General features: G+C 34.7%; 1 protein-coding gene across 1 annotated transcript; it reads right to left on the bottom strand.

Moving 5' to 3' along the window:
• Window positions 1-12,002: 12,002 nt before the first annotated feature.
• Window positions 12,003-25,243, bottom strand: LOC132554938 (b(0,+)-type amino acid transporter 1-like). The gene is made up of 13 exons (XM_060219266.1): window positions 25,225-25,243; window positions 24,249-24,362; window positions 22,160-22,261; window positions 20,724-20,963; window positions 19,750-19,875; window positions 19,069-19,171; window positions 18,749-18,793; window positions 18,254-18,377; window positions 16,578-16,681; window positions 16,208-16,304; window positions 14,272-14,421; window positions 12,447-12,615; window positions 12,003-12,073 (listed from the first exon to the last, which is right to left on the bottom strand). Exons 1-13 carry the CDS (start codon window positions 25,241-25,243, stop codon window positions 12,003-12,005), a joined length of 1,464 nt encoding a protein of 487 aa, XP_060075249.1.
• Window positions 25,244-25,655: the final 412 nt, after the last annotated feature.

The raw sequence follows: 25,655 nt of genomic DNA, 5'->3' as shown, positions 1-25,655 counted from the left end.
CTGCATGCTTGTCGTTGGTCTTCCATTTGATGTGCGATTTTGAATATTCTAATAACTGTAGCATGTATTGGCCTTTTATATTACTATTGTTTTGACTCAACATCAGTTTCTGTCAACTTGTATCTTGCAATAAGTTAGTCTGTATAAGTGAAGCGTTTTTGACAATTTCATTCATTATGCGCAGAGAGTCTGTGATCCGTCCGTGAAAAGGTTTTGTTGTTGCTATATCTCGAGAATTTGTGGATGGATTGTTCGCAAACTTGATACGTGGATTCTGTTTGATCGATTGTTGGGCGCATTTGATTTTTGTACTAATGGCTAATAGACGGTCATTGTGAATTTTGATAATGAAACTTTGTAACAGATATTTATTGTGAAGTACTGGATGGATGCTGAAATTTCACATGTAGCTTTTACTGAGTAGATAAATATGCCTTTCTGATTTTGATACTTATCAGCGAAACAAAATGACTGACAGACAACCATCTTTGATTTTTACTATAAAAGTTATTAAAACTATTTCTTGAGATGTGCGGGATGGGTCTTTCTAAGACTTCATATGCAAGTTCCTAAATGTGCCCTTTTGATTTCGGAATTGATTACAAAAAACAAAGAAATCAAAATGGCTGACAAGCGGCCGTCTTGGATTTTGACAAAGCGTATATAGGTCACCTTGGCGACTAGATGTGTTCTCGTGATTTTGGGACTGATCAAACAAAACAAATGGGTGTCAGGCGACGATCTTCAATTTGGCAATTAAAAATCAATATTACTATTTCTTTGGGGAATTTTCAAATTTCATATGATCATGAGCGCACCACGTGGGAAAAGGGAAAAGAAGGGGGAAAGATCCAAGTTAAAATGAACAAAGATCAAACGATTTTGGACACCAAAATCCCTTGTACTGTAACTAGATTTATATAGGCGGGTAAAGACTTTTATACATCTGCAAATATCTAGTGATGATTTTAAAGCCGACTCCTGATATACCTTAGGAGTTAAAGTGGTACGTTCATTGTTGTTTCAATTTTTGTATTTCCGAACCACTCTAAAGATACAGAAATATCATAGCTATATTTTAGAGTACAACTTCACTGTAGTTGTCCACTTCAGGAGATGAAATAAACGAAAACACAAAATTTACATCAAAATTATTATTTGAGCACAAATTTTGTTTGGTTGCATATATCTCGAGGCGAGATAAATCCACCAGAAATAACAGTTATTGTTTGTATGATGTCGTATACGTCTCAATGAAAACAATACCTACATAAATCATGTATTCATAACAACAGAATTTAAGCAAGGCGGGATTGGTTCAGTCTGGTTGGGATATTCAACCTCAGGTGAGTTCCAAAGTGTACAGGTGGAATCCAAACTTGAAACGATTTACTTTCATCAGGAATATGAAAACCGAGTGTTCCGTTCTGTAAAAAATATAATCACGGGCTCTGGATAGCATGCTATGTTATCCAGTACTCAAACCAACAGCCACTGCAAGGATGCCCACCTAAAAAAACAACAAGAGAATACCAACATATCCACCTAATCCTCATCCAAACTCAAATTCAACAAAACCTCAGGCAAAATATGAACAAAAGAAAGTTTTACTCGGAAACTCATGAAAAAGTACATGAGGAATAAAGCCAGTAAGTTTGCTTCATCGACGACACTTTTCATGTAAAACTTGGTCAATCCTAGTAAGTAATGTCACGTTCTCAAAATGAGAACAAGGTATACAACAGGTAAACTAACAACGAGCATCAGACACGTCCAGCTTCATGTCGCACAAAGAAATAAAATATTTCATTATGAGATCACTATGACGACCGTAAAAATCCCCAAAATTATGTTTGATCGATAAACCCCATAAACAGCAGAAGAAGATTTTGGAATGTGGATGTTTACCACTATGAAGACGTTCCTTTAATTAAAAACAGGCACAATCATTTTCTACTAATCTGTTATACTGTCAGTGTCTGTCTTCCTACACCTGTTCTGCTTCCTGTCGATGTATTCCACTGTGTAGTATGACATAGCACTACACACCAGCAATCCAAGAAGAATATACAGTTTGATGTTGGTTGATGCAAATGTACTATATGAAAGTGAGGTTATAAATCCGGTCGCCTCCCAAACGAAATAATTTCCGAACGCCGCCTCTGTGTTTTCCATAAACAGGTGTCCATATATCGCTGAAATATAGAAATGTTTGTCAATGGTCATTTGGAGATTTTATACACAAAATTATTTTTCTTAAAGTATTGAACAGATGAATATGCAGTATTTACCTAGTAATTGTGTCTTCAAAATGGCGTCCGAAGCACCCCACATAGTTGCGAATATGAAGAAGAGATATCCCTGTTCTGGGCCTGGTTTCCATACAATCAAAACACACTGCACACTACCGTAACAAAGAAAACCTGCAAAAGGAATACCTTACAACAGTGACGACATATGAATCTCATAAAATGGTACTGTCCTACAAAATTGTAAAGCAATTGGTGATATCATGATATTATTGAATGCATTCTTGTTACCAACTTCTATATATACTTTTGTGTACTTAAACGTAACAAACTCCAAGGTGTTCTTGTAGGGCTATCATTTACATAGACATTTAATAGTCGGCGTTCATTGCCTATAAATAGACATATAGATATACATGGTAATACAATACATTACGTACTGAAGGTAAATAATGGTAGGTGTCCAACGTGTTTTACTAAACGTCCGATCAGTGCCGAACAGACAGTATTAGCTATTCCATGCGAAAGCATGACTTCAGCGATCATGTGAATTCCTAATGTGCACCCAACAATTGACTGAAAAATGTTTAATGCATTGATTAATGTGTTTAAAGTCGTCCGTGGAAAATAGGAAAAAAACCCAAGGACAAGACTAAATCATATCAAACAAACAAGCAAGCAACACATCATAAAATATATAAATAAATAAAAAAGTAAAATCAAGTTAATAAATTAAGATGATAATAGAACACATTGTCAGTGGTTTGCAAAATAGGGACGAGATTTACTTATTTACAGGCATAATCATATTACTTGCTTATTATGTAATTAAAGGTATCACTTATTCTATCAAAGTAAATCAAATTAAAAATAATTTCAAAACAATAGGTAAATATGACCTTTTTTGAAAGCATCATTATTGAGTATTCGTCAGATTGGTTCATATGATTTCCTTACATAAGTTGATAACAATATGAAGTATATTGCCCGCCAAAAACAAACCTTTGTGAAATCTGCAGTAAGGAATCCAGTAGAAATTCCATAATACAGACTAATGGGAATCAAAATCTTCTGTAATCTAGAATTCCGGAGATGTTTGACCGTTGACAAAAATTTGCTGCAGATGGGTTTTCTTTTCCGATCCTTTGGTCGGTCTCCGTCAACAACAACAGAATTCAGGAAAGCTAACACGATTATACCAGCAATACCTAGTCCAATCCATGTACCACAGATAATGTAGATCTGGCGAGGAACAGTATGTTGAATAAGTTAGAAAGTGTTTATCAAATTACATCCCGTTGGATATGGCTCCATTACTCAAAAATACTCTTAAAAATCAAACAGAACATATATGCTTTTGATTAATTCACATCCTCTTTGCAGTCAGATGTATCGTCTCCTATGCCTATTTTACTATCGATGACCGTAAGTATGAAGTTTAATTTGCACGAATTGTAGTTCCCACAATTACGGTCTTTTCAGTGTAAACATTCTAAATGATGTTTCGTGTACTTGTGGTAATAATCGTGAGAATATCTTCCGCTATATCTTTTTCATACAAATGAAAGAAAAATTTCGATACAAACTTTCACTTTATTGAATGTAACATTCGATTTCAATTCATTTTGGGATTTTTGCGCAGTCCTCTATCAATTTTACTGATACATTTCAGTAGTACTTATCATTGTAGATATTTTATATGCATGTTTTCATGGATACTCTTAAATTTTATGTCAAGAAGTCGTCAATCGACGGACAAACTCGTAACACAGGATTTCAAAAGATGCAGGTTGATGAAAATTACGTGTCACGGTTGTCAGATTTATCTCATTGTGAATTGTTCTATTTTGTTTTTGATATGAAGCTGAACTTGTTTGATGCTTGTTGGTTTTGCCTGTTGATGCAGTTGTTGTATACCATGTTCTCATATGAGAATGTGACATTTCTTAATTGGACTGACCGGATGTTGTTGATGAAGCAGAAGACGCTTACTCTTCCGGTATACTTCGTCTTATTATCTTTGAACGTTTACAAGAGTCTCTTAGTAAATATTTCTTTGTTCACATTTTGCCATAGTTTTATTGTATTTCAGTTTGGATTATGATTTTGTTGACATGTTGGTATTTTCTTGTTTTGGTTTGAAGTGTTTTACTAACAATAAACGTGATATCGAATTTAGGAGGTAGAAAAATCTACATGTTTTTTAATGTTTAAGATTCCAGCATTGTTGAAAAACATTGTCACACCGTGTTAATGGATTCGATGTTCTTATAAGATGTAGCTTGTGAATATACTGGATACTCGGTTGAGCAAAATTTCTGTCATTTAACTTCAACATGGTTGCAAATTAACCCAATAACAATGATAGTTTTAACATAACAGGTAAAAAGCAAATTGAAATAAACAAAGCGGTAAACACAAACATTTTAGGCATCTATGTACAAATATTGCTTGTTACCGTCGTGTCGTCTGGCCGTTCAAGCGTGGTGGCATTTTCGACAGCTCCTTCGTTATTTGACACACAATCTTCAATTTCCTTCAGTGTCATAGATCGATTGGTCTGTTCATTTTGTTTAAGTACAATTGATGCCAACAAATTTCCGGATATCTTACCTAAAATTTTGAATACGATGTGGTATGAGGATGTTAACGTTCAACATTAGAATTGACAACTAAATAGTAAGATGAAGTAAGAGCACTTCGTCTTATTTACTGATTGATTGTCAGATTTTTTCATTCTTTATAATCATGTGTACAACATATTTTGGCCTACTACATATTTAATGATGTCACACTAAGCCTATTCAATGATACGTCTATCCTGAAATTGAGGAGGTAGTTTGAAAACCGATGTAGTTTTAACATCATTGAATGTTTAAAAAACTGACATATTCATATATTTGCATAAGAAAAAGAACGAAATGATACATCCTGAAAGACAAATTGACTGTGAATTTTTTTTCAAAGGGTTTCTAGGTTGCGATCAACATCAACCATCGAAACATATAGATTAATAAAAATTCACTGGTATACAAAAATCTCAAACTTTTTCAGTTGAGAATATAGTTTATAGATGTACTGCAATTTATCACACGATAGGTTTTACTGTTGTAATGCATTTAGGATAAATATCTTAACCCAAACATGTACTTACTTGCATTTAAACACATATAAAATATCCCGAAGAAAAAACTTAGCGAGTCTTTTGGATTCTTCTTGGTCATTTTTGAGTAGCACCCGGATAGCTTTGAGATAAACGACGATTGGGATGCCCATAACGGACCTGCTGCAAGTCCACATAAGAGAGCTGCCGGGACCATGATGCTCCATACCGGATATAGGTTGGCCGCCATGTATATAACATACATAACCATAGCGAGGCACATAGTCAGTTTCAGACCGAGTCGATCAATAAAGACAGAAGACAAAAACAGGGAGGAAGTCATCATACCAACGTAGACTATGACTAAAGAAAATGTTCCAACTCCTTCTTCCTTGTTTAAGGAACTTTGTAGGTTCGACACCGAGTGAAAAGATGTGAATAAAAGGAAAAAAGATGTACAAATAATAACAAGATTTTTCAATACTTGTAATTTTGTCATATCTGATACTGAATCAGTTCTCCTACCTAGCTTGGTACTTGAGGCCAATAACTCAATTCTCGTTTCCGTATCAGTTTTGTTTGCTGTCGACTTTATACCGGAATCTTTATCACTGACCATTTCACCAGTACTGACACTTGAAAATAATTGGGAAGCAGCAGTATCTGTGTCATCGTAATCAGTCCTTTGATCAACTTGGATATTGCCCAATGCAACACATTCCGTCTCCTCGTAATTCTGACCTTGATAATGAGTGGCGCCGTCACTGGTTATTGTAGAGGTGTAAGACGGCATTGTATTAGCTTTTTCATACACGATACTTGTTCTTCCTGTGACACCAGAAGATTCGTTTGTCCCCTATCTTTGTGTTCTTTACAGCAGAAAAAACATGCAGCACTGTAAAGAAAGGATGACAGGATCACTAACATTATATTTATTATGAAGAATACGACGAATTGTGGGTAGTGGCTAGCTAGAGTCATGTTAATAAATTGCAATAAAGTGCTAAATCTAAGGGATACAATTTAAGTTAGAATGACACGTAAAAGTCATAAGGAAACTATGGATATCCAGGTATTGGGATATGTTGTTAATGTAAGAATAAAACTGGCTAATTTCTTAAAGCTGTCACTGTATTCGGAAGAATGAACATCCAAAATCTGTGATGATATCAGCAACACAGGAAGGAACTATATTCGCAATGCTGAAAATCCTAAATATGTGATGAGATAGTACTCAGGTGAAGGTGGGTATCCCAAAACTGTGTTATGTTAGCTGCTTAGGGGAAATCAAATAACAAGGGATAGAAATAGGCCTATTGCTTAATCACTGTGTGTGTGTGTGTGTGTGTGTGTGTGTGTGTGTGTGTGTGTGTGTGTGTGTGTGTGTGTGTGTGTGAGAGAGAGAGAGAGAGAGAGAGAGAGAGAGAGAGAGAGAGAGAGAGAGAGAGAGAGAGAGAGAGAGAGTGATTCCTTAAGTAATCTCCAGTCAAACAACTCGTAAAGACGGCACGGGAAGACCTGTATGTATGTCTTCAATATCTCCACGATCTGTTTCGAGTTTCGAAAGGCAACAGAAATCATTAAGATACAGTTTCTGTCATTACCGTCCGCCGCCACTTACATGCAAGTGGTTTAAAAACTCTTAGCTCATTTCATGGTAACCTATTTACACATTGTCAACGTCAAAACCGATGTGTGTGGACAAGGCAACGTCAAAGCCGTTTCGGTCCTTGAAACGTGTGATATTCACTGACGAATCGTGATTTGACCTGCGTAATAGTGAAGGCAGAATTAGAGTTACAATGGTGAACGACATCCCAATTTGATGTAACATTGGATGACAAGGTGGTGAAATTTCTTTCAATTTCAAAACCCCGCTGGTAATATGACAGTCATAAGCTACATTCTACAACATACTGTTATTCAAGTTTTCGACACGCACCTCGAGGCTGAAATTCTTCACCAGGATAACGCTCGTGCACACTTCGCTAAACTGACCATTGACTTTCTTCGTCAGTGTACTGTTCTAATATTAAGATAAAACATCAGAGAAGAGAGTCGTGGCTTGATAACACCATGCTGTATTTCCGGTAAAACACACAGACAGCCACGTTTTGCTCTACCCAGAAATTTCTTTCCTAAAGGCCCTACATTGGATATTGAAGTTTATGTATTTATCTATTTATTTATTTACTTTAATCTTTAGAATATCAGATCTTAGGAATACAGGCTCCTACAAATATTTTAGAAATGCACATAGTTAGATTAAGAAAATATTTTTTAATTAAAAATGATGTATAGATTTTTGTTGATATTTGGTATTTAAACAAGTATGGACAAAATCATCTGCTTGAAAAGCGGATGTATTGTTTACAGCTCTTGATGTTTCAAGGTAAAATGTATTTTTGTGTTCAAGATGGACACCTTGCCTTCATAATACATAATATGCGGCCAAGCTAGGCGATCGATAAGTAGTTTTAGCAAAATCCAACGCTCCGTAATGTAATTTATTGCTCGTTGTCACCTGTAGATAGGGTCAGTGGGACCACATACATGACGACTTCGCCGTGTGTACATTCACCTTTGCCTTGGTGAAGCCCGTCAAGATAAAGCAAAAACACATAGAGTATCCTATGTTTGTTAAATATTTTAATACATGTTTGATTACTCAGCAACTACAATCTTTAAGATTGTACAAAGAACATACCACACGAGTAAACAGCACTTTTAAGTACAAATTTAGAGTCAGTTTCACTTGTGCCAAACAATGAATTAAACTGTATCACATAGCTGATTCGTCCTTTTAGGACTCGTCAGTGATACTAAGGGCCTAAACTTTGGAACCTAGGACATTGAGGAAATATCAAGAAAGAATAGGAAATACTCAAAAGTAAAATTATAGATGGTGAGGTTGCACAATAATTCAAGAAATTTCATAATTTTTAAATATTTGATAATGTTAGAACAATGTACATGTGTAACTAATGAACAATGATTGTTAATGCAAAAGCTATGCACTCATGCAAGTATATATTTATATGTGTGTGTGTGTGTGTGTGTGTGTGAGAGAGAGAGAGAGAGAGAGAGAGAGAGAGAGAGAGAGAGAGAGAGAGAGAGAGAGAGAGAGAGAGAGAGAGGAGCACAATGGTATACCTTACAAAACTGCAACACACCCTGTCTAAACATATCCAAATGTACATTCATCTAAAACGTACGAGGACGGCATATTTTTTGTTCTACCTACAAGGCTACACTATCAGTAGATCAGCTCTGGTTTCGTTGACGTCCTTGCTGATAAAGCCTTGTATCGGAATCACCTCAGACTATAACGTACGTTATTCATCGAAAGTTTATTGTTATGCTAGGCAATATTACAATGTGTGTTCAAAGTGGTTGTGCTGGGATAGAGCCCATTAAGATATTTAATTAAATATATAATAAGTATATACGGTTATATTCATTACTTTATTGCTGATAAAGTTTATCTTTTGAGATAAAACTGAAGAGTCCTGAAACATATAAAAGCAGCAAAGTTGTTCATACTACCATGGATACATGGATATTCATTAAATATCGATTTTAATGTGAATTTCACATACACTTCTATACTTTGAATATGAGTTAACATGAATATAACACACTTCAGACAGGTGTTCCCTGTGTATTATATTTCATAATAAAATGCTCCACTAAAACATCCCTAGCAGGCTTGTAAATGTTATCTTGCCAATGTAAATAAATGTCTTAAAATAATACTTCTTCCATTGTATTTAACTTATTTATCTCCTTCTGACTCCTAGCTATAAATACGTCAGAAGTAAGAACGGAATGACTCGTTAGGATGTTATATGCAAGCAACTGCAATAAGTCGCAGATACATAGTGAGATTATATCCAATAGATATTTTATGAGCACGATTTTGAAAAGCACCAAGAAAATAGGGCAAACTATGAACAAAAGAAAGATTTACAAGGAGACTCCTGAAAAAGTACAAGAAGAATAAGACCATGTGTTCTGGGTGAATAATGCCACGTTCACAAATGGGAACAAGGTATACAAAAACGGAACCAACAGGCAAAATAACGAACATTATACACGCCCAACTTCATATCACAAAGAGAAATAGAATATTTCTCAATGGGATCACTACGGTGATCATATAACTTCACCATGATTTTCATCAATATTTTGAAACCCTGTGGTACGGGTTTGTCAATCAGTTGGAGACTTCTTGCATAAAAATCGTGATAATAGGAACGGGCCCTTGAATATCGAATCAATCATAGGGATAAAGGTATATTGCTATCCTGAAGTTTTATCATACAGCTTAGTGGAAAGCTTTCCGTATTGGTTTCGTTGTAGAAAAGCAACTCATGTAGAAGAGTCTGTCGTGTCTTTGATTTCCAGTTCTGGTGGGAATATACGATGGACGTGGTCTATAAATTTCTTGTCATTCAAAGGCAACATGTCAGCCTTATATGGAAACAAAAAAAATTCTCAACTGAGTTTCATCCATTCTCTAGAATTTTCTAGAAGCAGAAGACGCTTACTCTTCCGAAGCACCTGGTCTAATGACATTCTCCTTGAACATTTTTAGTTTGAATTATGATCATGTTGCTAGTTGTTTTGTTTTGTTTTTTGGGTTTTTTTAACAGAATCTCAGTATCTGGAATTCGTATTTCAATAAATGGACAGGTTTTTTATGATATTTACAACCTGTCATGAAAAGGCCTCATAGCTTAACATTTTGAATAATGATTAAATCACCAGTAACTATGTGTGAAGTTGGACCATAGTTGGACCATCGTTATTAGTAGAGGTAGAACAAGAACAAGCTGGGTAGTATCGTTTGAGTGGTTCTTACGTCATCTACATGCAGTTGTTTCAGCGTTTGTTTGTAGTTGAAGAGTTTTTTTCATGCAATGGGCTTTTACATGTGTATTTCTACTTTAAGATTATGATAGCATGTTAGTTTGATCAGACTCCTGATGTAAAATATATTGTTGTTGTTAATATCATTCATTCCCATATTTGGAAACTCAACTTTCTTAAATTGGCTAGTTGTAGGAGGATCGCGGCTATCTGTATGGAGAGGTTTTAAAAGCATTACTTATGCCATATCAGTGATTGTATGAAGCTTACAAGCTAGTGTCCACAGGTCAGCAGAAAAAGTATTGCCTAAACCCATTTGTAGTCTTCATAGAACGGAGAGAGGAACGTATTTCGAACATGATGGCCCGTAATGATTTCTATAAAGTATTCATTAGTTTTTCTTAATTTTAAACATTATGGTATATCCACTAGACGTATTGTCATGCAGGGATCCGTGGCGACGATTACATCTACAATAACGGAAATGATATTGCATCGAGGTCTGGACAAATGTCATACACACGGAGTTCACGCAGTCATTGCAACCATATGGCGCAGTGTGGAGTCATGGTGGATATAAACATTGATTCTCTCTGCGATTCACAGCTGAAGAATGACAATTCATACGTTGTCGTAGCTGTCCTTTTATTTCACCAACATATACTAAACCACATAGAATACATTCAATACCATAAACAACGTAGGTGATGTTACACTTTAGGGGCTCAAAGGTTCAGGAAATATAAACTTATAATGTAAAAGTCAGAGAACTAAAGTGTTTTGATATTTCAAAGTTAACATATAGAGTATGGATTCCGGATAGTCTCAACATGTCCAACAATCGTATTGTTGATATTAATTAGCTAGAAGCATCATGTCATTCGACAAATACAAAACAAGATAATACAACCTATCCTAACTATTCATATAATATCCGTCAAAATTGGTTATTATATATATATATATTTATATAAATGCTGAATTTATGTCACTTAACCATAGTAATGTTCATATAAAAAATGGTATCACATTGTCTTCTTTACATTACATTCTATAGCAAATAATCATTGGTTGATATTTCAGTTTTATAGTCAGTCGTGTTATTTATTTGTTTATTGATGCCCTACTTACCCACTATCATGATTTAACAATAACATCATTCTAGAATTCAGAACTGAAAAAAGTCAAAAGCTAGTCAGTTAGTTTTCTTTATTATTACTTTTGCCAAGACTTGATTTACGTAATGTATATAACGGCACGTTTGATTTGTAGCAATTAGGTACTTGAGAAAAATACATCACGACTTTTTATAGTGAGGTTGTACTTTTTCACTTTTTATCGAATTTTTACTTCCTTGTTTCTTTCACTCTTTTTTTGTCAATAACGTTAGAAATTATGGTCCTCCATGATTATCTGACTTGACGGGCAGTAATTCGCCTCTACACATGTCTGGATTTAACTTAGTAATAGAGGTTAGTAGGTGCCACTTCTATCAATAGCCTTGAAATCGCCAGATTGCACAAATGTCACCTCTATCTGTATTACAGGCTCGTACGTGTCAGACGGCACATTCTCATCTGGTAAAATTCTTACAGGTCACCTTACTTTTTCCCCATTACAGATCAGTGACACAAGTTCAACATTTAGCTTCGTATACGTCACATGTCACTTTTCTTATTAACGGGTTCGCATGGGCCGTGTGCCACAGATCTTGGTATCGGGGCAGTAAGGACTAGATGATACTGCATCCATTTTTCAGGCTTTTGTTGAAGGAATACTTAGTTGTTATCTGGGTCGTACGGACTTGGCACCACTTCTATCAAACACTGGATGAATCTTGTCACTGGCTCTGTGGCATACAAAGATTGAGTTGATTAACAATTTCATACATCATCCAAGACATTTCGCAATTTGTTATTTTTACAAAAACACATACATGTTCAAGGTTTATGAGCAGAATGTGTAATAAGACAGCAAATCTCCTTAACTTCTAATAAACATATGTAAAATCAGTTTGATGACATTATAAACACTGTACATTGTTTCAATAAAACAAATAATACACATTATTGTAAAAATATTTTGAACATTTTATGACCAAGTACAGCAGTAATGGGGTGATCCAGCATATACAAAATAGAAATTATACAGAATGCATACATGTATACATAGAAGTAGATTATATAAGTCTGATAATTGGTTTTATAGTTTGTATCACTTACTGAAACAACCGTTGTCAATGTGGTAATGAACGAAGGGAAGGTATACAACCAAGCCGCTCATTATAATGACGAAGGTATAGAGGTATTCAAAAGTAGGATCCTGAATGATGGGCGTTATCGTCAAATACACAAAGCAAACAATGAACATCAACGGCAAAGGGAGAAATATCTGTTCAAATAAAAGAAAATAAAACATTAAAATGTGGTATATTCCACCGGACTTAATATTGTACATATTTCAATGTATTTCAATATTAAACATTAATCAATCATTTATTGGTGAAAAATAAACATGCGACCAAATACATGTATTAAGAAATATTTTAGAAATATTTCTTTTTATCCTTCTACCACCACAAATATCAGCCGATAAGTTTTGTCAGATCTGTCAATACAAAGTGCTTTGTCTATCAATGTGATTAACACTTATTTTGGTTCTGACGTGCTACTGTCAAGCTGACCTGAACTTTGACCCTCGTGTGTCATGTTGATTAAATATAAGTGAGTAACGTACGTGAATAACAGGTTGAAATTTCATGCGATTAATCTATACTATAAATTGTTATGGTATTAAGCTATTAATTATCGAAAATAGTGTTGTGCGACAATATTACACACACTTACGTGACCTTACTCTCTGTTGGTATTAACTTATAAAAGAAATTATATTATAATTGCGCATTGACATTTCTGAAAGATGTAAATGTAGTTTCCAGGAATGATATTTTCCTACGCGACATATGGGTGCATAGCTTCATTACAATGAAATATAAACAAATTGTACTTTTCCGCGATTGAGGTGGATAACAATCTGCAGGATAAACAGAATACAGTGTCAGAAGATGCCACGCTTCTCGTCTTTCCTAGCACTCTCCAAAATAAACCTTGAATTATAATCCGTTTACCAATTATGCATCCTCCATTTTGTCACATAAAAACCGATGAAAAATCAATATGGTCATCGTAAGGTGACGTGTAATGTATTTAGCAAATACATTGATACTTAAAAATAGGGAAATAAATATGTAAAGGTATCACTGATGTTAAGCATGAATGGGGGTTGACAAACTCCGCCATTAAACCGAGATGGGAATAATTTTTAGGTTTCCGAACACAGGCTTATTACAAGCTATGCACTATGGAAACATTGGCCATATTTGAATAATATACATGTTTCATGGGCTCACTACCAATTTAAAGGAAATCACCAACCCACGTGTACTTAAAAAAAAGCAAAGTTTGTTCATGGACACCCATCCTGTACCACTACATGTATATGTAGTTGCATGCCATGCGTTCAAACATGAGAACAATTACATAACTTCAACAATATCTCCTCTGAAAAATTTTGGTAAGCATGTAATAAATACATTCACACAAGAACATTAATGAAGTAGACATCCCATGCGAACTGCAGTTTACCACCTGCAGCAAACTTTCGTACACATTTATTTTGACAAAATATCGATATCAATACAAATATATTACTTACACAATTACTCCTTGTAAGTGTGCAGACCTGCTCAAGCAAGTCTCGAATTTGTAAAAAATCTTTTTAGGTTTATGAGTTGTTTTGGGGATATCTGATACCTCACAATGCACATCTTATTTTTTGCCAGGAACAGAAAGACGAAGATGACTCGCCTCTCGTTTTGCCTAACCCTCGTCAAAATAAGCCTTGTATTCTGATATAATAATCTTTTTTGTCTATGTGTAGCTTCTTTAACAATGTAAATGGTCTGATGTTATTTTCTGATTTTCACTGACAGCACAACAGACAGCAAGTCTACTAATCTAAGAACACATGATCACTGTAAACGCTAACCTTTATATGGCGATGTGCGTCCTTCATGGTAAACCTCAGGACTACCAGAGATACAGTTGTTAGAGCATAAAATGGTAAAGCAGCTAGACTGAAGAAATCTATAAGACTCTCCACATCACCATGTATCAGCATCAGTAGAGACAATGTCGTCTGAAAAAAAACCCAATTTGTTATACCAAAGTGAGTGTAATATCTCCAGATCTGAATCAATTTTGCAGCTACACATAACTTAATTCATTAACTGTATTATAATGTATCTTAACTGTGTAAAATAAACTAAATCTAGAAAAAGGTAATAAAGTGTCGCCTGAAACGTTCTTTCTAACATGAACACAATAATTGTGCATATGCAGTTAGGTCCAAGCTGACCCTGGCTGTCGAAGGGCTGTTAAACTCCAAATAGATCAATTCAAAATAAACATCAGTAGCATATGTGGGCTCTGAGCGAATATCGCTGTCTCGTTATGTCCATCCTTTATTTTGATAAATTGTACAATGACACAGTCTCACAAAATCTATCGAATTTTTTTTTTCGTGTATTATTGTAACACAAATTAATCATCGATATCGAACAACTGGCAGGTCTTTTCAAGTTCTCTCTGGGGGCGACTATAATGAAGATTATATATAAAGGAAGATAACTTGTACAAAAATACACACAATTACAAACAGCTATTGTTACACTATCAGGATATATCATATAAACTATCATCATATTACCATAAAGTTACTGGCAGTCCATGTGCATAAATATATACACTGGTCACAGCTCTGTAGGTTTTATCTCCTTTCAGAGTATTTAGTTTTATTATTTGTATGCTGCAAAACAAGACTGATTAAACAAATCCCATATCAGAAAAACATGCGCAAAAGGAAACTCATTTGTCTTCATAAAAATACAATCCGTACTAAATTAACATACACTGTAGTATAAAAGGGCGTTTTTCAGATATTTTGATATTCTAACAAAATAACACAATGAAAACAGGAAAGTATCATGCATGGCTATTCAGATAAAAAAAAAAGTATGGTTTAATCAGTAATGTTATTAGTGCGACACATTACTTGGAAGAAACTGTCAAAGTAATTGTTAGTTCTGTATATCACTGGATTAAAAAGTATTGATTGTCTGAGGGCATAGGAGCTATCATTTAGATTGTTTATAAAAAAGGGGATTTAGGGCATCTTGTAAGTACTGAGGTGACAGCCCATGCTATATTTTATGCCAATAGAGTTTCCCAACCTAATTCTTTCTAAAGTTTATTGTGAGATGTTCCAGATCGAAGTCCTGTTATTAGGCTTGCTGCCTCTAATTGAATAGATTATAGAAGATATTTTGACTGGTTAGTGCAATGATCCCATATTATGTCTGCATAATTTAATATTGGCCACTTAAATGCTGTGTAAATTTTGGTTTATGCTTTACGATTAACATCAGTTCTTCACACAAATTATAGAATTACAGAATTTGCTGTTTCCAATTCCAAGTTGTATCATCTTTAAGTGTCGTCATCTGCAAAGGCGTAATATTAGTATAAACATTGTCAGTGATATCATTGATGTAAGGGAGAAAAAGAGTCCCTAGAACAGATCCCTGAGGAACCAATGCATTAAAAACCTTAAACCGTGACTGATAGCCTTCAGTAGTAACTCTTTGTAATCTATCTCAAAGATAATTTTGAAAGCACAAGAGCATGACGTACTAAATGCAATGTCATGTGGATGTTTAGTTTTGATTGGACGACGTGAAACACGTGAAATGTTTTTATATCCCATAGAATCGTTTAACATGTGAAGTGTCATTATAGAACCGTAAAGGGCATAATAAGTTTCCTCTTTATGTCATTTTTCTACTATCCTTTTATTGGTGAAGACGTTAAAATCCATACAAAATTTCACTACTTATCCCTATCAAAATTCAAAGAATGTTACGTACCGTAAAAACAATGCACGGAATTGGAGTATACCGTTTACAACTAACGTACGACAAAACCTCCGGGAATTGGTGTTCCCTTGCCGCCGCGTAGAGTGTCCTGTTAAAGAACATAATCATGGATCAGATCAATTGCATAGTCGTAACAATACACACTAAACAAGGAAATATATTCGGAGGTAAATACATAATAAAGTGCCATGTAAACAGATTAAACTGATTTTTCTGAAATTCTCTTCAAATTCCTATCCATGTAGTCGACAAGCATGGATCAGTTAAAAGCATACATTGTTTAAACTTCGTTTTTTTTTTTTATTTATTTATGATTGTTCCACACAATTGTTATGTGAATCAAAACCCGGCTAATACTTACCGAACACCAGAGAACATGGAACCATTGGCTGAGCCAAACGTGGAAAACATCACAAAAATAGGCATGACGATACCAGCGGGCCCTAGGACCCTCTGTCCCCATGTCTACAAGAATGTATAAGTGTATTCATACGGCAATCTATCTTCTAATAATTGGACATTAGCTACGTCTTTTAATTATCAAATCCTGGAATGAAGCTGACATTTCAATTCACAACAATAAAGCAATTAGAATATAAATATGATGATATACTTGAGCAGACTTCCAGAGTCTTCAGTTTTTGCATCTTATCAAGCTCACATCAAATGGTAATGATGTTGGTTAAGGATAGATGTATGGTCAATCTACTATAACTAAGTACAAAAAAGAAGCAAATGTTGGTGAAAATAAATGCATTATTTTTGCTAATGTTGCTGGATTCCAAAATAAAATAGAACATCATGTAACAATTTATAGCCTTAAATTTACGTTTATCTATGTTTTGTATTATAACACAATTAGGACTGTTTTTAAAAAGGGTTATATATCAAGGGGGCCAACCTAAACCGTAGGTCACGGCCTAACTATCCCCGGTCACAACCAAAATGGCGGCGACCATCCGCTTCACGACACAGCGGTGAGTAAAATAAGTGTTTTGTCTGCTTACAGAGAACGTTCCTTATCACATCAATATTGCGTTTCGGATCTAGAGGAATTTATCTTTATATTCGTGCAACGAATTCACAATATAACCCAGTCCTGTAAAAATAAACGTGAAAAAACCTCAGTGTTTTGACAGTCAAAACTGGTATCGAGGTCGGTTTTCCTACTTATTTGACTAATATATTACATATCAAACATTTGTATGGCGTAACGATAACAGAATATGTAACGTTCTCTGTAAGCAGACAAAACACTTATTTTACTCACCGCTGTGTCGTGAAGCGGATGGTCGCCGCAATTTTGGTTGTGACCGGGGATAGTTAGGCCATGACCTACGGTTTAGGTTGGACCCCTTGTATATATCCCGTATTAAACACTGAATGATTATATACATTATCAGTATTAACACCATTTAAATGATAGAAAACTGGAATGACGTCCGTTACGATTCTTTTAATGTCACCCAGATTACAGACATATGAAGAAATATTACATATATATATATATATATAATACGACAACTGTTTAATAGTTTTATTTACATTTCGGTCATAAAATATTTCGTGTCGAGTTAATAAAGTTAACATATTTTACACTGTTTGATATTATTGCTTTTTAATTTAAAAAAACGTCCTTAAAATGACAATCATTAAAATGGTTTGGAGTTAATCCGAAACATGTGTTATCTCATGCATTTGTAAAAGACTGACATAACGCAGGTCAGTGTGATGCCCAAATCATTACGCGGTATTATCTTCTTTTGTTCTAAATTGTATCTATATTCTTGTTAGTATAGTAAACAATGAGAAAAATAGACACTTTCACGCAGAATGTGATTATAGCTCTTATTCGCTTCCAAGGGTTCAAAATTTAGGCCCTACGCATCGCTGACGAGTCCTAGAAGGACAAAACAGTTCTGTTATGCAGTTTAATTAATTGTTTTAATCTAATATATCTAACTGTAAACATGTACTTAAAAGTGCTCTTCACGTGTGTGTCTTTTGTAAAATTCCCTGACAAACACTCTGACCTACCACAGCAATGGTACTGGATTCCAGGATGCCATCCACACCAAGCACGGCGATGTAGGAGATGTTTGCAAGGATGTATAGTACCGTAACCATGGCCATCCCAAATATATTGGCTAGTGGCAAATTTCTACAAAACGATAAAATAAAAATCTTATTTAATTTATTCATCACAATATAATCATGCAGCTCTTTATTTGCTCAAGATCAAATACCTAATCGAATAATCAGATTGATTTAGCAATTCATCCATGATCAGTTCTGAAATTGAAATATTGCGAAAAATTGAAAATTTGCAACATCAGCGATTCATACTTACGCTTAAAGCTTGCATTCTAATTTCAAATGTTACTCTTCCATGTTATTTTCTCTCCTCGAACATAATAAGAAATATATGCTTAAATATAAGGCTGATCATGGTCACAGTTTTCTACTGAAATTATGGATTTTTAAAAAATCACATTTATCCGGTAGAATTTTACATACTAGCTTTTTACTTACACATAAGGATTCTTCAGCTCCTCTGTAACATAGTTCAGTGTGTTCCTAAACACACAAAAATATCATGGCATTCATAAAAATAGACCAGAGAAACGTCATAAAAATAGACCAGAGGAACGTCACAAAAATAGACCAGAGAAACGTCATAAATATAGACTAGAGAAACGTCACAAAAATAGACCAGAGAAACGTCATAAATATAGACCAGAGAAACATCACAAACAATAGACCAGAGAAACAGATGAATTAAAATATTGATTAAAATTTGATATCATATAAATTGTTTGTTACAAATAAGTAAATGTTTCTCGTGTTCGTACCATCCATCGTAAGCCCACAGAGCATCATAGAAGGCCAGTGAAATGGACGATACGGATTCGGATGTGGCTGAACTTGTAAACCCAGTTAGATGGTGTGTTTTACCTACAACCATTGTTTGAAATAAAAGTTCAACGATAAGAATATCAAGCTTTAATGAGGAAAGGTAACTGACATTACTGTTAATGATCTTAATTATTTTAACTGCAAATTACATGTCTTCGAGGATGGTTATTTTGAGCGAACAAAGGGCGTTAAAAAATGAAATTGTTTAATACTAATCTATCGAATACATTTCCTTCCGTTGATATTTTGTAAACGCAATTGATGAAGCGCATCAAAATTTTAACAAGCTAGTGTACTGCTCAATTTTTGCATGCTCAGTTATTTCTATGAAAGCAGCAAACTACAGTTGCCGTAATAATATTTCAGTGCAATACGTGCAGGGGAAAAATCGCCAAATTAAAATTACCGATAAAATAAACGTTTGAATCATATATCCTGCCATTCATTCAAAACACAAAACAGCAATGATAATTACATCGACGTATTGTCACCCCATTTGCAATCTGTACTCGAATTAAATTTCAATTAGGTAAACATATTTGATGGAACATTAAAAAAATGTACGCTTGAACTTTTTCAAAGAAACTACAGAAAGAAATAGTTAATAGGATTCTTACCCTGTCCTATCCAGATAAATCCACCAACTATGATGATGCCGATGGCGATAAGTTTAAAGGCGGTGAAGAATACTTGTACACTGGCAGCAAGTTTCGTGTCCCAGCAGTTAATGGTGGCCAATGTAACTAAGTAGGTACAACATGCGTTAATCTCATTGAAATATTTGCATTTAAAGTAAACACAGTATAAACCGTACATCAGATTACAGTCTCAATTCAATAATGGATCGGTATTGTCCTTTAATTACAAGATATCATGTATCACTGGCAAATCATTGCAATGAGATAATCTAGAGTTATAGTATCTGAACGATATCCCGAGTTGTGTAAACTATGTACCTAATATGATCTGTGAATTCAAAATAAGTATACATGTATCTGAACACATTACATGATGCGTTCCTTATGTACGCTTTAGTCGTTTATATTTCAACATTTCTAGGTACTGAGGGCAAAAAGTACTTTTTAGAGTTAGAATATTTCGATGAAGTGAAAACAATGATATGTGTATACAATATGTGATTATAAATACCCTGTCTATGAACTCATTGCATTATACATTCCTTACGCCCGCTTACTGAGTGTAGAAAGACATTTCATGGAGTTTAGATATTTCGATTAAGTAAAAAAAAAAGTATATAATATGTGAGTTTACTCACGTAAGTGCACGGCTGTTTTCCCAAGTGTGGGTTACTATTGCGATTGATCACCCAGTTAGGCCTGTTTTCAGAGGTAATATATAGAATGGTCTAATGATTTCGAACTCGAATTTGGAAAAAAAACTTTTGTTGCTATAAGATAAAGGACATACTTGCGTTCAAGTGATAGCCGCTTTTGAGAAGGATTGGCTATGGGAAGTTACACTGTTATACATGTTGGTTTACTAAAATCGTAGTGACTGGAATAAATAAGATGATTTTGCTAAAACGTTGAATTATGAAATTCAAAATAATGTTATGTTCTAATCAACATACGTATAGTCAAGGCTGCGATAAGTTTGCTTGGTATCTTTGGGGAGCCACAGTAGTCGAAGAAGGTTACCATGTGCTCCGCAATACTGAGCCCGTCGATGGCCAGGTCAGAGGGGGTCATGATCATTATCTTTGTCCATGCAAACAGAAAAGCGATAACTCTCCCCAGTCCCCTCCATAGGTAGGGATAATCACATCCAGACTTGGTTATTAAACATCCGAGCTCGGCATATGCCAGCGAACCTATCGACAAACAAATATTACAAAGGACAATGAAATTGGCCGGAAAAGGCAAATGCTTGTTGTGAAAACTTTTTTGTGGGTTTCAATATTTATCTTCATAAATAATTGGTTGGTTTCCTATTAAATAGTCTTTCAATTCAGTTTAGACAGTCACAAGTATCATAACTGATCGCAATTGCAAAACGAACAAAATGATATATCGTAAACATCAACAAGACCTGTGGAATACGAAAAGTAATTTGAACATTGAATAGTTCCTTTGATGTTTTAGCATCGTCTATGTATGCATGGCAATATCATAAACACCTGACGTGGGAGCATACTTGATATTAGTTGAAGGAAAATGCCACAACCAAAAGTATATAGCTATTTTTATCTTGGTATCACGCTTGAAACTGATATGTGACCTTGTACAGCTACATCCAGATAAAATTGATTGATATAGTTTACTCCATTGAGAAAATAATATTTTTCATACGCACAGGGGGCGAACTCTCTGCTAAAAGCACAGTACAGGCAAGATATACACATATAACAAATATCAACATTTCAATTATAGAAATCTGCGAAACAGCTTATGAAGTCATATACTAGATACGAGTATTCAATACTTGTAGGTGATGTAATAAAAAGTTTCGTCAGCATTTCAATTTGAGTCATTTACCATGTAATGGTAGCAAGTGGTAAATAACGTGGGTATAACACCCACAAAGTAAATCTTTGTCTATCCAAGTAAGCAATGTTACGTTTCCAAATAAGGACAACGGAACCAACAACAAATAAACGAGCACCATCACGTCCAGCTTTATATCGCATTTAGAAATGTAATATTTGTCATTAATCAACTTACTTTCATCAACCTGCATCTGAGCTTGCTTGAAAGTTGCCGACATCTTTCCCCAAAAATCTCGATATCAAGAATACGCTCTTTAATATTGAATCAACTACGGAATGCAGTCAGGACGATAAAAACTGTGTAGTTGGTTGTCACGATTACTCATCTCCTATTAAGGTACATTTGTCAGTATCTCTTAAGCGGATCAATAAACTATCATCTGATTTACCGGTGTGTACTTCTCCTACTTGTATGGCGTCCTGTTGAATTTTAATTGTTGAACTTTTCTAAGTTTTAAGAATTCGTCTTAACGATATTGCATTTGCAGTCTACCTCTACCCATATTAATTTTGTCTGTTACCTAGAAGGGAGAGTAATCCAGCACCTGCCCACACCGAGAGAGTGATTCCGACAGATCGGGTTTCTTTCAGTACACCTCTTGGAGTAATGAATATCCCTGCTCCTGGAAAACAATATCGAAAGCGACATTTTAATATTTCTGTTAGTTTTAGATATTATGGAAATACGTTCATGATATATTGAAAATCCAAATACAAATAGTATTACCTAAAGCTATAAAAACTTAAAAGAGAATGCTGCAACACTACACCTCCAGGAATAGTGAAATTGTAGGTCTGCCTAATTGTCGTTGCCCGCCTGTTTAGTGTTCTTTTTTAACGAGTTGTGTGCGTTTATTTACCAAATCACGCTAATATGTAGTAAGTATGTCAGGGTATGTTGAACATCAATATCAAAATACGAAAACATTTCCACTAAGGTGTTCTATTTCACATTAAAAATTAATTCATTAGAACAAGAGTATCAGTGTCACCGATGGATACTACTTGAAAACGACTGTATCGGACACAAAATTTTAACAAAGGACCATAATCTGTAGGCACTGTGCACTGGCTTTGGTATACTGCACATAAATAAAAGTAATTCATACACCAAGTTTCATGATCCTAGATTTAATGCAAGCGAAGCTATGGTCATGATACAAAGTTATAACAAAGGCAACATCTCGGTACTGAGGGGCCATGGGCCCAGTCTTTGCTCTACTGCACCTTACTTTTGTATGACTGATGTGTACATCAAATTTCAATATCGTAGTTTGATTGTAGACAAAGTGATAATCTAGAGAAAGTAAAAAAAGGCAATAATTCTGTTATTATGGTGTTTTGAGACCTAGCATTAATACACTGCACGTTGTCTTCGTATGTTCAATATGTACACCAAATTTCATTATCCTTCCTTATATGCATGCAAAGTAATGCACTGGACAATTAATTTTTAACAAGTGACACTAACTCTGTAATTAAGGGGTCGTGGTTCTTGGAATTCGTACACTGTACATCGTCTTAGTATGATCAATGTATACACCAAGTTTTATTATCCTTGCTATAGTATGGGCAAAGTAATGATCCGGACACGAAATGTCTGACCAAAAGACGGACGGACGGACGACAGTGAGTGTGGCTAAAATTTTCCCGGAGCATAAAAAGATAAAATCTCATAGTTGACAATTTATATAATGGCAACTTTTGTGTAGGAATTCGCTGCTTTTTTCATGGCTGTACCCTCAATTATAAAATTGAGGTTAAGTTTGAAATGTACAATATAAGTTAATGTCCCAGTGAAGTTTCAGCTGGAGCAAATCGACACGTTTTGGTCTCTCTGGCAAAAATACTTTTGATGTAAACCATTATTCTCTCTATGTTATCCAATAACAAGCGTAAACGCAAAATTCATTTCACTGCCCTTAATCGCTATGATATTTTATACAGTGTAACAAACATCACGTACCTGTAGTATTTAGATACTGTCAGAGTTTACCTATTGACATACTTTGTGTTTGACTATAGTGAGAGCGAATAATTATATCAACTTAAAACTTATCCTGTTTTGTCGGGATATGGTATAAACAATGCTTTAACTTACAGCGCAATGAAGTTAGGCCGATTAATTTTATCTTTTCGATATAACAATATTGATCCACGTTTTAAATCACTATTAACCGAATCTTATCATTCGTTCATTCGTAGATGTTTTGTTGAATCGCTCCACAGTATTACTTAGGGACAGTGAATACTTCTTGCAAATAATCTCCAAAAGAATCATTCTACGATCATCAAATTTCATCTGTTCTCATCTTGGACATACCTAAGTTCCAACAGCTCGATCCTTCGATGTTTTGAGAAATCAGGTTAACAAGATCACACTTGTATCTATCTATAAGATTATCTATCATAACTTTTCACTGTAGAGTCTGCTGTTATGATTACTCAGTCGATGGGACGATACCTGTGTTATATATATTTATGGACAGGGAATATATTTGCTTATATCTCCAAAACGGATCAAAATTTGATCACCAACACATTTATATCAAATGAAAAGAACCCGGACGTGGAAATGGTTTACACATATTCCCTAATAGTCTGACTTACCTATTACTGAACCCACGACAAATGAAGTACCGCTGACCAGACCAATATTTTTCTTCAGTTTAACACCGGCCCTAACGTCAGACAATCTCTTTTTATCTTTTGTAGCCAGCATCTCTATAAATAGATATCGACTGAAAATTCTATTTCTTATTAATATCAAATATTTCAATTTCTTCCTAAATCACACTCAATGAAACTACCAAATGTGATCTGTTTCATATACCGATGAATTTGACCAGATTAACATTGGCAGTGCGTATGAATACAAATATTAGGTAAGGGGAGAAAAAAACATCAAAATAAAAATTTAAAAACTATTGAAAACTATTAATAAAGTTTAAAAAAAAAGAATTTTGTATTCATCATTTAATAATGGTAACTTTACGTTTCAAAAGATGTGAAGCGACTGAAGCCTGATATTTCTTGTTCTCCGCTCCGATGCCTGTAAAAAAATGGCCGACACCGCTTCGTTTGCGAACCGGCTCACCACGCCTAGACGTTATTCCTCCGCGGGGAAAAATGCATACTGTCATTGTCGCAGTTTTATTTATATAAAAAATATATTAAATTCGCAGTTTATTAAATTTGTCTCAAGACCAACTCAATTCATTATCCCATAAAATCGACATAAGCAAGATTCAATCATTAGCAAACATACGATGGAACATATTTTGTTCTGATGGTAGAAAACGCTAAATATTGGGACAAGAAAGTAATCGAGCGTTATGAAATGATACTAACACAAAAGGAATAATGCCGAAACAATATTTTTCTGATACGATTTTTCTTGCACTTTTTTTTTTACTAAACTTTAAAGATGGATTCGATTAAGCAAAAATGTCTCGAAATGTCAACGACCTTTAAACTCACATATTGGATAATACATCATATGTTACTTTGTCCGGGTGAATGTGATTATTCGTAAGGCAAACCGAGAACAACGGGAAAAGAAAAAAAAATCCAAATAATTACTTACCTTGTTTGTCATTCTTCATTACCTCGTTTTGAACGCCTGATGGTCAATCTTGTAAATCAGTTTCTGCTTTCCACAACATGTATTACAAAGTGCCTCGTTATATCGGTAATGCGTTGATGAGAACCTTTATTACAGGTAAAGTAAATGAGATGTATTTCATATGTGCAGACCCTTAACAGCAACTAAAATCGCATGCTGATCCGCTTGAAAGAAAGTAAATTATACAAATATTTGAAATAATTTGAAAAGATATGCATTTGTACCTCCACACAATTGTCAAATGTTCAGAACTTCTCAATTGTTAGCGAGAAAAAAAAAGGTAATTGCGTTTTAAGATATCTTCATGCAGTAATGAGATCGTTGTTATCACGCCCTGGTTCATATTTCTATATTTGAAAAGAGCCATGTCAGCAGGACTATTTATTTTTAGT

This window comes from Ylistrum balloti, unplaced genomic scaffold (assembly GCF_031769215.1).
Source record: "Ylistrum balloti isolate Yb309-2 unplaced genomic scaffold, AGI_CSIRO_Ybal_v1 Utg370450, whole genome shotgun sequence".
Classification (NCBI taxonomy): Eukaryota; Metazoa; Mollusca; class Bivalvia; order Pectinida; family Pectinidae; genus Ylistrum; species Ylistrum balloti.
Note: the sequence above shows the minus strand (reverse complement) of the source record. Positions and strands in the feature narration are given on the sequence as shown.